Source organism: Cylas formicarius, unplaced genomic scaffold (genome assembly GCF_029955315.1).
Source record: "Cylas formicarius isolate icCylForm1 unplaced genomic scaffold, icCylForm1.1 PGA_scaffold_1__22_contigs__length_36826433, whole genome shotgun sequence".
NCBI classification, from domain to species: domain Eukaryota; kingdom Metazoa; phylum Arthropoda; class Insecta; order Coleoptera; family Brentidae; genus Cylas; species Cylas formicarius.
In genome coordinates, this window is record NW_026844264.1 from 6619919 (window position 1) to 6633765 (window position 13847).

At 35.6% G+C, this 13847-nt stretch overlaps 2 protein-coding genes across 4 annotated transcripts in view; one reads left to right on the top strand and one right to left on the bottom strand.

The window, feature by feature from the left end:
• Positions 1-225: 225 nt before the first annotated feature.
• LOC132696884 (tyrosine--tRNA ligase, cytoplasmic) lies at positions 226-9583 on the top strand. 2 transcript variants are annotated; one of them, XM_060661981.1, is made up of 6 exons: positions 226-327; positions 383-899; positions 1001-1141; positions 4386-4793; positions 4853-5135; positions 9229-9583. In XM_060661981.1, exons 2-6 carry the CDS (start codon positions 389-391, stop codon positions 9479-9481), a joined length of 1596 nt encoding a protein of 531 aa, XP_060517964.1. In that variant the 5' UTR covers positions 226-327; positions 383-388; the 3' UTR covers positions 9482-9583. The 2 variants fall into 2 exon arrangements, with proteins under 2 accessions (XP_060517964.1, XP_060517965.1); XM_060661982.1 differs by having other exon boundaries at positions 230-327; positions 387-899; positions 9229-9582.
• A 2-nt stretch (positions 9584-9585) lies between these two features.
• The window catches only part of LOC132696881 (multiple epidermal growth factor-like domains protein 8), a 42194-nt gene continuing 37932 nt past the window's right edge, over positions 9586-13847 (bottom strand). For both annotated transcript variants that reach the window (XM_060661977.1, XM_060661976.1), the window contains 2 exons: positions 12987-13700; positions 9586-9836 (listed from right to left, as the gene is read on the bottom strand). In XM_060661977.1, the coding sequence (XP_060517960.1) occupies positions 9667-9836; positions 12987-13700 (884 nt within the window). In that variant the 3' untranslated portion in view covers positions 9586-9666. The remainder of the gene's footprint in view (positions 9837-12986; positions 13701-13847) is intronic.

Below are 13847 nucleotides of genomic sequence, written 5' to 3' on the forward strand. Positions count from 1 at the left end.
CGATTTTGACCGATACCAAAAAAATCGGCTTCCCCCGCGGACCACCCGGCCCATTCGGCCTCCATACCGGCGTGAACAGGGAAGTTGATATCAAAATTTTGGGGACGAATGCAAGGGATGTCGGGACCGAACGGAGGTTAAACCGTCGACTGCAATGCTCCACCACAGAATCAACCGATTTACCCAAAAATGCGCGGAACACATTATAAAATATTTGTATTGTCTGTGGCTTTAGGTTTTCTAACCCCTCTAACCTTAAATTGCTAGCGATTCCAGCTGTTTTCCTTAAAGATATTGTAATTTCAATAATTCTCTAAAATATTTTGGGTAAGAAATGTTTTAATACAGCCTAAAAAATAATTGTTACTTAATATAATTGCAGGAAGATATGGACAGTTGTGAACGAAGACTCACTCCATATGAAAAATACCATTACATTTCGAGAAACCTCCAAGAGGTTTTGGGCGAAGACAAAATTAAGGAAGTTCTGGCACAGCGAGATCTAAAGATATACTGGGGTACTGCTACTACAGGAAAACCACACGTAGCCTATTTTGTTCCAATGTCAAAAATAGCTGACTTTCTGAGAGCGGGCGCTGAAGTGACGATTCTTTTTGCAGACCTACACGCATATTTAGATAACATGAAAGCTCCATGGGAATTATTGGAACTGCGGACAAAATATTATGAACATTGTATTAAAGCCATGCTTGAAAGCATAGGTGTGCCTCTGGAAAAGCTTAAGTTCATTAAAGGCACCGATTACCAGCTCTCCAAGGAATATACTTTAGATGTTTATCGGTTGACTTCAGTTGTTACAGAGCATGATGCAAAGAAGGCAGGTGCTGAAGTGGTTAAGCAAGTGGAACATCCCTTGTTAAGCGGTTTGTTATATCCAGGTGCTTAGAAAATTTATGTTTTCATTTCAAGTGAATTTTTTTGAAATATTGTAAAAGGAAATTAGTGGCATCAATTTCTTATAATAAAGTCATGTTTGCAGGTCTTCAGGCACTAGATGAGGAGTATCTCAAGGTGGATGCACAGTTTGGAGGAGTTGATCAAAGGAAAATATTTACATTTTCTGAGAAATACTTACCTCAACTAGGATACAAAAAACGGGCACATCTGATGAATCCAATGGGTAAGTTTACTACCATTGATAGACCAATGGACTCATATTTTGATTGTATTTTCACTTTCACATTAAAAATTTAAAACCTTGTCAACAGTATTGTTTAAGGGCATTAGTTAATATTATAAATGTATCTTTACAATCTAATTAATTTTCTCCCTTGTTTAAATGTCCTCAGACTTAAGTGGACTGACACCAATAAGCAATCTCCCTGCAGTTTCAAAAATACTTGAAAATTGGTAAAATTGCAAATTTCACTGACATTTCCTCTGCTTTTGACCAGTTATATTGTTGTCTTTTTGTTTCAAGTAAACTTGGATCTTCATTTCTCCAAATATTGTATGTAGATAGCCAATTTGTTAGTTATCTATGTGAGAGGCAGCAGGCAGTCAAAAAGGTTGAGAGAGTGGCTATGAGGTCTGATTGGAGAGCTGTGACGAGTGCCACTTCTTTTCACAATTTTTACATCTGATCTTGTTCACATAACTAAATGTAACTATTATGTCTAGACAAGTATACTGCAAAATTCTCATCCAACTTCTTCACCATTAATTGTATAAATGTAGACCCGCAAAATATATTAGCCTGCGCTTTCCAATATTCTCTTGTCTAAATGCAGGCTATTTTATTTTCAAAAATTAATATTGACTTGGTTCTCAATGTGTGTGTTTTTTTTTTTAAATTAGGCTTTATTTGGCCACCGCTTCACAAGGCAATTCGGCCAGCTTACAATCAAGTTTCAACTTATAAACAAATTTTTAAGAATTACAAGGCACCCGGCGGGAATCGCACCCACAACCTCTAGCAACTCGAGTTGGCAGGTCTAACGCCTTACCGACCGAGCCATCCTCGGGTTATCCTGGGGTTATACGTGGACAGAAAGAAGTCTTCCTTTTTATTCAAATTTGATTACAATTGAATAAAAGTATTTTTCCAAGTACAATTAACAACTTTCAAATTTTGATAAGCATAAAATACAGAAATGGTAAATATAATATTTGCTCTGGTAAGATTCTGATCTAAGAAATAAGGTCCAATAATTTTGTTATTCAAAATCCGTGTAAAACCTTATTTTTTTGTATAGATATTTTGAATAATTTTCTCTTATTCATTGGGGATTATTAGTACTTCAATGGGTATAATTTTGTTTATTTACCGTAACATTTAAACAAAACGTGGCTGGATCACTAAAGGGTACGTTATAATGAAAAAATGGATTTAAGTTTTAAATTTCCATCATAGTTTCACGCAACTCCTGTAGTAATCTTGTACAAATAATATTTTTCTTTTAATAGCGGTGGTAAATTTGTAAAATAAAAGAAAAATTATATTACTATTGATCGGGGTATTCCCGAGAGTCTGGAAATAGTTGGAATACTCCTTGTCGGGTCATTTTCAATTAAATTAAGTGCGTCTTCTAAATTATAGTTTCCCTGCGGTCTCCCCTGCCCACGATAAAGTTCAAATGATCCACGCTCAATTAAATGCCTATACCTATTAATAAGGACTCGACGATCAAGTACTCCACGATTAGGAAACCTATGATACTCTTGTACCGCCTTCCCAGCTCTGCCATTGCAATAGCCGTTTCTCTATTTGAAAACAAGTCCATCAGATTTAAGTAGCTTATTTTTCGTCAACAATCAACCTTCTTTAAAATGTAAAGTTTATAATTTTTATTAGAATAATTAGGTTTACAGTTGATAGTTTGATTTGTCGTTCGTTAATGAAAGGCTTTATAAGAACAATCCAAGTAAAAATTATTTTTTACTGTTTAAAAAAAAAGTAAAAAAAAAAAACAAAACTAACACCTTATATGTTAAAAACTAAGACATTTTTGGACTCTAATTTTTATCCTTATATTGACGTATAATTTCGGGACACCCTGTGTACCGGGTAATGTATTGCCGAACGGAACAGGAAATCCCATGTAAATTTTTAGGTGCCCAAATATAGACTCCCCTGAATATTTTATAGCAAAGTTGTAATATAACTTTTAACGGTATCAACTCATGTGCTGGGTTGGAATAAATTTTAATAAGTCAGTCTTCAGTTATTGAAATAAATACGGTGGCAAAATTGTAAAAGGTCTATACAAAAAACAGCAGCGAATATTTTTCATGACGCTCTTTCCAAAACTTGACGTCAAGCTGGACAATGACACATTCAAAATAAACTAAGTATGTAGGTATATCCTTATGATTTCCTTATTATCAAACTCATACTCGGTTCATAAGACCTCCAAATCCCTTAAATCGTTTTTGCAATGAACTTCACTTAAATGACAGTTTACGCAACAAGGAAGCTTTCAAATCTTTGATTAAAAGTCATTAATTATTATAAAAATACAAAACATTGCTAACAAGAAACATTATTTAAAATAAACATTATTTTTTACGTAATTGTTTGAACATCCCTCCGTTAACAATATCCTAAACGATCATAAAATTTATTTCTAACATTGCTTAGTTGATATTGTGAAATCCTGTTACATTCTAAGGAAATAGCGTTTTGTAACTGGTTAAGATTTTCAAATTTAACATTTTTATAAATAACACTTTTCAAGTTATGTGACCTTGGATCAATAATATTCCGGTTAAAATACTAATACTAATACTCCCTAACCATACGGGAATTATGGGCGGGCCACCCATCCATCTGGTACCGGCTCTTTCTAAACTTCGCGGGCATCTTCTTCTAGTGCGGGTTCAATTTGATTTTGTAATAAGTCCAAATAGGTTTCTGCCGTAAGGTTATAGTCCATAAAAAATAACTTTTATTTTGAACAACGGATAACAATCACAAATAAAATTATTGTTACAGTCACGAATTTTCGTGTTGTCATTGTGAAAATGTATTTAACTGGTGTTTGATTTATTACCTAAACAATAAAAATTCTCGAATTTTGCCGCCATATTGAATTCATAATGAATTATTAAAATTTATTCTCGGCACATGAGTTAACCATACCCTTCAAAAAGTTATATTACACCTTTGCTATAAAATTTACAAGGGATTTCCTCAGTTCCATTTGGCAACGGGTATGGTATAGTGTTCCATTAAAAAAAATGGAACTTAGTATCGACAGGTACTTTTTGACTTATCTTTATATTTTCTGTTTACCGATGGATGTGTGCAAGTATTTTGCTTGAAATCCAATGCCTGATTTTTAAATGAATTTGTTCCATATTTTAGCTGTTATAGGTTGGATTTCATGCAATAAAGATTATTTTTTTAATTTTCATTTTCTCAGTGCCGGGCTTAACGGGGGCAAAAATGTCATCGTCGGAGGACGAGAGCAAGATCGATCTTTTGGATTCGCCCGCGAACGTTAAGAAAAAACTAAAAAAGGCGTTTTGCGAGCCCGGCAATATCGAAAACAACGGAGTGTTGTCGTTTGTCAAGCACGTCATATTTCCCCTTTTTGAAGCGGGTAGCGAGTTCGTCGTGCCTAGAAAACCGGAAAATGGAGGCGACATTCCTTTCGACAGCTTCGTCAAACTCGAGGAGGCGTTCTCGAAGCAGGAAGTGCATCCGGGCGATTTAAAAGCCGCCGTAGAAGGCCACATTAACAAACTGCTCGCTCCCATTATAAAAGTCTTCTCGAATGCCGAACTCAAAAAATTGTCCGAAAGGGCGTACCCGCAACTCGCAAAACACAGTAACGCTCAATCGTTAAGGCTCCCGTCTACCTAATATATTTAACAAAATATATTTCAGAAAGTGGGACTGCGGTTTCTGCTGTCTCGGATGAGGTTAGTCCGAGCAGGTTGGACATTAGGATAGGCAAGATCGTCGATGTGTCGAAACATCCCGACGCGGACGCCCTCTATGTGGAAAAGATCGATTTAGGTGAGGAGAAACCGAGAACTATTGTTAGCGGGTTGGTGAATTTCATCCCGATCGAGGAGATGCGCGACCGTATGGTGGTGGTGTTGTGCAACCTTAAGCCGGCAAAAATGAGGGGCGTCGAGTCGCAGGGAATGGTACTTTGCGCTTCCGTGTAAGTCAATTTGAATTTAATTTATCACCATCGTTTAAATCGCATTAAGTAATTTAAGACTCGTCACGCATCTAAATACCTAAAAAGAGAAAATATAGAATAATAAAAAAAATTGCAAAGAAAGCTAAAAACTAGAGAAATAACCATTGTTAAAACACTGGCAAAAAAAGGAGGTGACTGACTATGACCCAGTATAGAATATGGCAAGTGAATATTATTGCAATGAATTTTCATTGCTATATAAAAAAAAAACAAAAGTCATCTCGCTGCAAATATGGCGCAAAAAAGACGTTTTAATTTTTTATCTTAAAAACGTGGTAGAATCATGCAGCAATAAAGTGACAAATTCTAAGTTCCCAAAACGAAATAAGCGGAATCAAATACAAACTTCAAAGACAATTGAAATTCTGGAAAAGGCATCTAGTATTCTTGAAAGTGCTAGCCGGCCAGCCGGAAGACCCTGTTTGCAAGTGTTTTTTGTAAATTTTAAAGTACTTACAACATAACAGTTTGTAATTTGTATAACCGTGAATGCCGAATTAAGGAAAATAACAAATAATGCAAATAAGCCCAGCAACAGAAATTGGAGATAGATACAGACCTATGCAAATGTAATGTAATATAAATAAAGAACTGGAAAGTTGACTATCTATATCTGTGTAATTTTATACAAAAAAAAAGCATCTCCTCTTCATTTTGAAATTCAACTATAAATAAAAACGCAAGGATTAAAAACTATTAAATTTGGAGTTCTTTTAAATAATAGGAACTGCTATATATTAATGCAAATACAAGGTATTTTCTAAATTTATTAGGCGAGATCAACTATCAGTCAACAATAATCTTTATGGTCTAACAGATTAACATCCATTTAGAAGACAATTTCATCTTAAGACCTATAACTTATAAAGTTGCGAAAGCTTTCTTTTGACATCTTAAAAAATTGTTTAAACTGTTCAGGGTCCTTTTTAAAGTCTTGTTTAACCATTTTTAAGCCCCCTTTATTTTTATCTTCTAGCCAAGGCCTGACCCACCACCTTCTTTTGATGTAAGGTGGCAAAAAATTATTAGCAGCCTGGATAGGGGCTATGACAGCATTTCGTTTTCTTTAAGTTCTTATATGACTGGGGCTTAAACATTCTAATTAAATAATTAAATACTAATCCAAAATAAAAATGGATAAACATAATCTCAAAATACTATATATTGGTTGAACTGTTAAATGACATTTTGAGACATCAAATAAATTGACGAAGCTCTTTCCCAGTGTAAAGCCAGTATGCTCGGTCAACAACTTTATGAAGAAATACACCAATTACTTCATGAATTTATTGTCAGTGTAAAACTAGTATTAGAAACGAGATTTTAAAATCTCGCGCATGTGCGTGTTGGATGGACTCAACATTTTATCCATACTCGCTCATAGTTTCTGCATTATAGGTATAGGCCCATTTTTTTAATCTCATTTTTATAATTTAAATAAAAACTTGCAAGATAATATGGAAAAAAATAAATTTCGATAGACGTATTTAGTTACCCCAGGTCCAATCATCGCTTCAAATGTGCTGGAGCGTCATTATGCACGTCTCTTCTAGCAAACGACATAATTTTATCAGTTAATCTTCAATCATGCGGTAACTCCTAACCAAACGTTAATGATATTAATGTGTACATTCTGTTATTGAATGCGAATTTTCTTGAGCTTCGTCGGAAAAGAGAAAAGCATTGGGAAATTAATCATCCTCGGTTTGAAAAGTCTTGATAAAAGAGCTCGTTTCAGATTTAATTTTTTTTATTTGGAAACATACTATAAAAAAGTATGTTTTATGTCATTTCATATGTTCTTTCTTAAATTTATAGTATTATAAATTAAAATGCAGAAAGTGTGTTTTACAGTATCAATTTTCCGCAATATTTGATTGTTCTCTGTCTATTTTCGTTTTTAAGATAAAAAATAAAAACATCATTTTACTCCCATATTTATAGCTCGAACTTGAGTATAACTTTTTTCTGTATGATAAATGATTTCAATGGAATTAAATGGGCAGATAGATGGGACAAGTTTATAAGTTAGAGAATACCTTCAGAAACAATTAGTTTTAATCTCTTTATTAAAAAATACAAAAAATAGCTTTATCACATAAACAGTCACTATACTTCTCCCAAGTAATTTTACAATGAATGTTCAACCCAATAAATTTAATTAAATTATACTCTTTATGGAGTGCGAAAAAATTGCATACATATCGTCTTATTTGAAGTAAGAAAAAGTAATAGTATTTATTAAAATTTTGGGAGATGTAATTACATTCCCTGGCAAAAATTTTTATATTTTGATGGCTCAACAATATATTGATACCATCAACGTAAAAACAGTACTCCAATAAAAAAGAATGGACCCAAAATCGATCCCTGTGGCACCCCAATGATTTTCTTTAGTGTCATTCATACCAACTGTTTGTTTACTGAGATAGGATGCTAAAGTAAATAAAATAAATCTACAGAATGTTCGTTCCCATTGAGAGTACCATAAATAGATTAAAGACAATCAATTAAAGACAATAAATATTTTTATAATAAGTGAAATATCAACGTGGTAACAAAAAAATAAAATTTGAATTGGACAATTTCCCGCTAAAAACGTAACGTGGATTTTTCAGCTATTTGTGACGTCACGAGGTAGGTTTTCGTGTTGATAGTTATCAACTTGAGCCTTTGAGTTGAGTTTTCCGCTATTTTTGAGTTGAAAATGGTTTTTGCATGGTGCCAGGTTGTAAAACTACAACCCTTTCTGCTTCGTTTATTAATATTTATTAAATTCCATATTCAAGAAAAACAACGAAAAATTTGGCTAAAAGTCATTATATTGTCCTTGTTCTGTTAAAGTAGAATATTCCAATGTTCTGTAGGCGTACAAATAAACTTGCGGAATTAGTGTTGAAGCAAATCAATTCAGTACAATATTTACTCGACAACGAAGTGTTCGGATGTACAAGTGTAAAAAAATTGGTTTACAGTTACTTGAAATCAACTGTTTCGTATTTTTAAAAAAATACAGCTTCTCGTAGACTCGTAATTCAAGAGGTACTGAATTGAAAGAAGTTTTACAGAAAGAAAATACACAGACGTAGATAATTCGTTGTTGGCGACCATCAAGGAGTCCACCAAAGGCAGATTATTAGTTTAATCCATCGATCATTATGGAAATATTACACATAACAATCAAACAAAGGCACGAATTAACTTTAAACCCCGAAGAATAAAATCAAACACAACAATATTAAATGCGTTGATTGTCTCCACATATCTCGTAACGTCATCATCAAAATTAAAGGGAGGAACGAGCTTTCTAGGATTAATAAAAGAGTAAATATATTTTTGTTTTAATATTTATATATTTTGTATTTTAGAAGAAAATTAAAAAGTTTTCATGTGAATCAAAAAATGTGTGCATGAGGCCTATTGTTGTATTTGTAAACTTGCACGGCCATTTTGACTCTTAGTTGTTTTTTATGTTCTAGAAATGTCAATAAACTTATTGCATAACAAATCTCAAAAATCTTTGAGCGTTGACTCTGAACCTAACCAAACCTATATATAGTTCTCTTGGACTCCTTATTTTTGAATCCGCTACACTGTTGAAAGCTTCACCGTCAATTTCATGGACACCCCGCTCTAGTTTTTGCGTTATTTTACGCCCTGACTTCACCATATGTGACAAAATTGAGAAAGACAATCCAAAATTATTATGGGAAATATTGAACTTGGGCAATATCTGAAATGCGGTTAGAAAGAAATCATTCAATTTATGGAATGAACATCTCCTCCCTTTCTTTCATTTGAGGGTATTCCAACATTTTTCCTATTTCTGCTTTCATTAATAATATTTCAGCTCTGTTGGGATAAACTTTATGCTCTCTTCAGTTGTCTTTTCTAAATTGCGACTGAATTTTGTATACAATTTTAACAGATCTTTGTATTTCCGAGCATATATTGGAGACTTAAGCCTTCTTTTAATAGACTTCAAAGACGACGCAAATTTCTTAACCTTTACCAAAAAAAAAAATGTTCTCACACGCAACACTCTCAACAGCGACGATCCCAAACAAGTCGAGACGCTGATCCCGCCAGAGGGCGCGGTACCGGGCGAGAAAGTGTTTGTGGAAAACTTCGAGAGCGGACAAGCGGACGACGTCCTGAATCCGAAAAAGAAAATTTGGGAGAAGCTCCAGGTGGACTTGAAAACCAGCTCCGAGTGTCTGGCACAGTGGCAGGGAAATAACTTGCTAACCAAGTCGGGCGGTAAAATAAAGAGCAAATCGATGGCTGGCGCACCGATTAAATGAATATTTAGTTGATTGTTTACACTTTTTATTTTTGTTATACTAATCGCTTATTAAAATTACTGCAAAACGGGAGAGGAGTTTATTTTGAAGAAAACAGGGGCGCTATATTAAAACAACTTGTATATTTTCTTATAAATAATAACAAATACTTTAAATAATACATATAAACAATATACAAAAGTAACCTAAGTCGAGGGAGCTGCGTGAATGGAACGTCTCCTTAAAAATATCCTGCTACTCGTCGGAAATTGTCGCGCTATTAGTATTAGGGACGACCCCAATGCCAGTTTCACTGGCAGATTCTGACCTCCGGGTAAGCTCACGAATACTGTGGCTACCGCCGCTACACCGTCGCCTGGAAAATAAAACAAGTGTGGTAAACGGCATAAGTCGGATGGTTTCGGATTGAATTTTAACCTTGACCTATTCTGACGGCCACGTCGCACGTCACATGACTGTATTAGTGGTGTTTTGTAAAAGTGTACCCAAAAACTTATGGTCATAGAAAAAGTATAGTATGCAACATGTTAAACTAAACTTGTCGATAAATTTCTTGAGTCACTCGTTTATTAGGCACTTACTCTATTCATACCAAAACAAAACTCGTGACTCAAATGCCGTTCATCCAACTTGTTGCATAATATACTAGTTTAAACACTATTGTAAATATGACACTAATAAATAGGCTTTGTTGTTATTTATATATTGCCCCTCTATTCCTTTGTGTCAGCAGACAGGTAAACAGAGACCCTGTAGGACAAAATGTCACAATGGGAGAATACAATTTCGGAAGAGTGACTAGTTTCAAGTATTTAGGAGTGACGATAACAGAGGACAACAGCATAACAGAAAAGCCGAAAAAGCCGAATCCAGAGCGTAAACCGATGTGGTATCGCGAAAGTCCAAAATTAAAATCTATAAAACTAAGACCGATACTAATGTATGGGTGCGAAAGCTGGACAATGACGAAGCAAAACGAGAGAACACTGAGGTGTTTTGAAAGAAAAATCCTAAGAATAATCTTTGGCCCTTTAAAAGATACTGAAATGGGAAACTACAGATGAAGAAACAACAATGAACTGAGAGACATATCAGGAAGCGGACATTGTCCAGGAGACTAAATCCAGACGACTAAGATGGCTTGGACACATAGAACGTAGTCCAGAAAATAGAATTACAAAGCTAGTCTGAAGTGACAATCCAGCTGGGAGAAGACCTCTAGGCAGACCTCGTTTAAGATGGCGAGATAATGTAATATCAGATCTCAGGACAATGGGATACACGTACCAACCCCAAATGATTCCTTTGTGAAGTAAAATATTAATAGCAAAGCGATTATGACATACTTGGGGTGGCCTCATATATTTGTTTAGTTGTTTCGCATCAATATTTGCTGACAAGTCGTAGTATTCACAGTATTATAAGATTAATAAAATGACAACATTCACGCCATCTAAAAAACGTTCCAATAATTCTCCATTACCAGGGAGCGAAAAAGTTATAAATATGTAAAATACCCAAAGTTTACTATACAAAAAACTTTCGACCAATGTTCCCCAATGATTCGAGTTGTAAAATTCATTGTTTTAAAATTATGTTTTAGAAAACTATTTTGGTGAAATGACAAAATATCTTCCCGATTGATTTTGTAATTATGGTTAACCCAGATTATTATTCAGGATGCATAGTTAAAAATAAAAAATTATCAACCAGGTCAATCTGACAACTAATATAAGTATGGCAACACAAACCTTTCCAAGCACATCACAAATTTGGTGCGAGAATCTGACAGAATAGCAATAAACCCAGCACTTACAGCTCACAAAAGAAAGGAAGAAATTGAAGTTTTTTTTTTGAACTAGCTTTAAAAAAGTACCAAACTTTGCGATTAACATCATTATAGATGATTGGAACACCAAGATAGGCCAAAGATCACATTGCCGTTAGGTGATGGCAACAAAAGAATAAATCACATTTTTTTAAATTATAAACCCACGGGCTATAAAAGACTGACTGATAACAGGCAAACTATTGCATACAGCCAATGTATACAAACATCGTTTTATGAAATACGTCGGCAGAGCAACAGTCCTGCGCACACCATCATAACACTGCGGGCTAAATCATATACAGCTTATCAAGTCATTGTGAAAGTTACACCAGAGAACTAGTAAATAACCGTTCAGCGAACGATCAGAACGTCGACCAGATAATTATAACGTCAAGAGTAGATAGTTGCTGAATGGATAACAATATGCAAACCCCAAACCCCATAACCCGGGTGGTAGTACCTCCACTCTTTAAAAAGAAGGGATTTTGCAATGTAATCAATGCCAAATAATGAAACAGACCTAAGTATTGGTTGGGTCCCTCCATAGTCCATTTTTACATACCAAATAAGGTTTTACTAATCCACACCTTTCAGAAATGGACGTAAATTGTAATCCCATCCGTCGCTGGTCAAGCTGACTTTGTAATTAATGTACTTGGGCTACTTCTACGATCTCCAGCCTCCAGAGGAGCTTGTCAAATAACAACATCGCTGATCCTAACTAACCACAGAAACTACACCAATCATTAAAGCATGCGACAGAAATTCTTTTCAATTCAACTAAAAATGCACGTTAGTTCCATAGGGCAAAAAGAATTATTAAAAAACATTCTAAATTAAATTTTTGCACGAACTCTGTACCTTTAAAATAAATTTCTCTATGCCCCAAGCTGTAATTTCCCATCAATCGAACGAAATACACTGCAGGGTGGCGTGTTAATTATTATCTCTCAGAATTTGTTAAAAATATCAGAACAACCTAAAGACAAAAATTGTGTGGACTGATTTATATTATAATATATACAGGGTGTTTGTATTTTGTTTGTTGGATTGTATTTTATTTTAAAGCTGCCGAAGGTGGAACGATACAATTCAATAGCTGGGAGTTTTGATCATACAGAAACCAAAAATGCCAATAGCAGTATTGTGTAAATAAAAAAATTCTAAACATTTCAGAATTTTGGAGGTTTTTTGAACAGAGTGAAAGGTTAGCATTTTTGAATTCTGCATGGTCAAAAACCCCCCTGTACTGAATTTTATCGTTCCAGCTTAGGCAGTTTTGGATATATTTAAGGGTTGCGGTACTTTTTGGTACTTGGTATTTCTATTGAACCATGACCATAACAATATACAAACAGAATGGATCTGATTGTTTATTCGAAGATAAGGTATCACCCCACTATTTACAAATCTTCTGGATTCCACCTGCGTCGGTTGTTGTTGAGTCGAACTTGCTAACGTTTCGCCAATCATCTTGTGGGCTTCTTCAGAGCTTAATTTCGACTCAACAACAACCGACGCAGGAGAAATCCAGAAGTTTTATAAATAGTATTTTGGTAGCCTGTGGAAGTTTCTTTGGAAAAAAAAATTAAGGTATCATCCCGTAATAAATGGACATTCGAACTACCTACAAACCACATTACACCACCATAAACATGGGGCGTGGTTACTTACTTGTCGGTTCGATGGCGACCGGCCGAACGTCGTAATGAGCCGGCTTTTTCGGCTTCGGCTTGGCCGACAGATTTAATGTGACGCTGGCGAATGGCCGTTTCGCCATGTGCAGCATCTCGACGACGTGTCTTCTGCGCGCGCGCCTCACGTCCGCCGCCTGCTTCGCTTTCCAAGCCACCACGCACGCGGCGAGGAACAGAAAGAAACAACTGAAGAACACGGAAAAGAAGACGAAGAGGTCGATGTGGAGCTGATCCTGGCGGGAAAACACGATACCGTACGACACTTTTTTATCGGTGTTCGGCGGGTCCAACGCTTGGAGTACCAAAAAGAATCGAGTCGTTTCCAGCTTGTGGTTCTCCTCCGGCAAAGTGATGACCAGCCGATCCTCCAAGTTTTTGACCAGGAGAATGGTTTTCGCTTGGGTAATCGTGATGTACGTTCTCAGACCGACGGCTTCCTTCTCGACGTAGACGTCGTTCAAGGTGCCGTTGTCCACGGACTTGTATCTGGTGTCCAGATCGATGTCGTTTAGTCCGGTCGTTCCGTTCGGGTAAGCGATGTACGTGTCGTCGTGGGTGCTCATGAAGACATTCAAACGACCTTGGGTGACGTCTATGATTATGCGGATGTCGACGTTCATGAACCTCGGCTGGATAACGAAGAAGACTATTTCGCCCGGGTGAAGGGGTTTCGGTTTGATCTTGCATTCGTCTGTAATTTTCAATTTTGGACACTTCAGAATGCACTTATTATAATTGTCATGAAATTATTTTTTCAAAAGGTTCACACACATAAAAACTGTAACAAGGTTATATTGTTATCTCTTTGATGATGCTGGTTCCTACTACTAGATGGTGC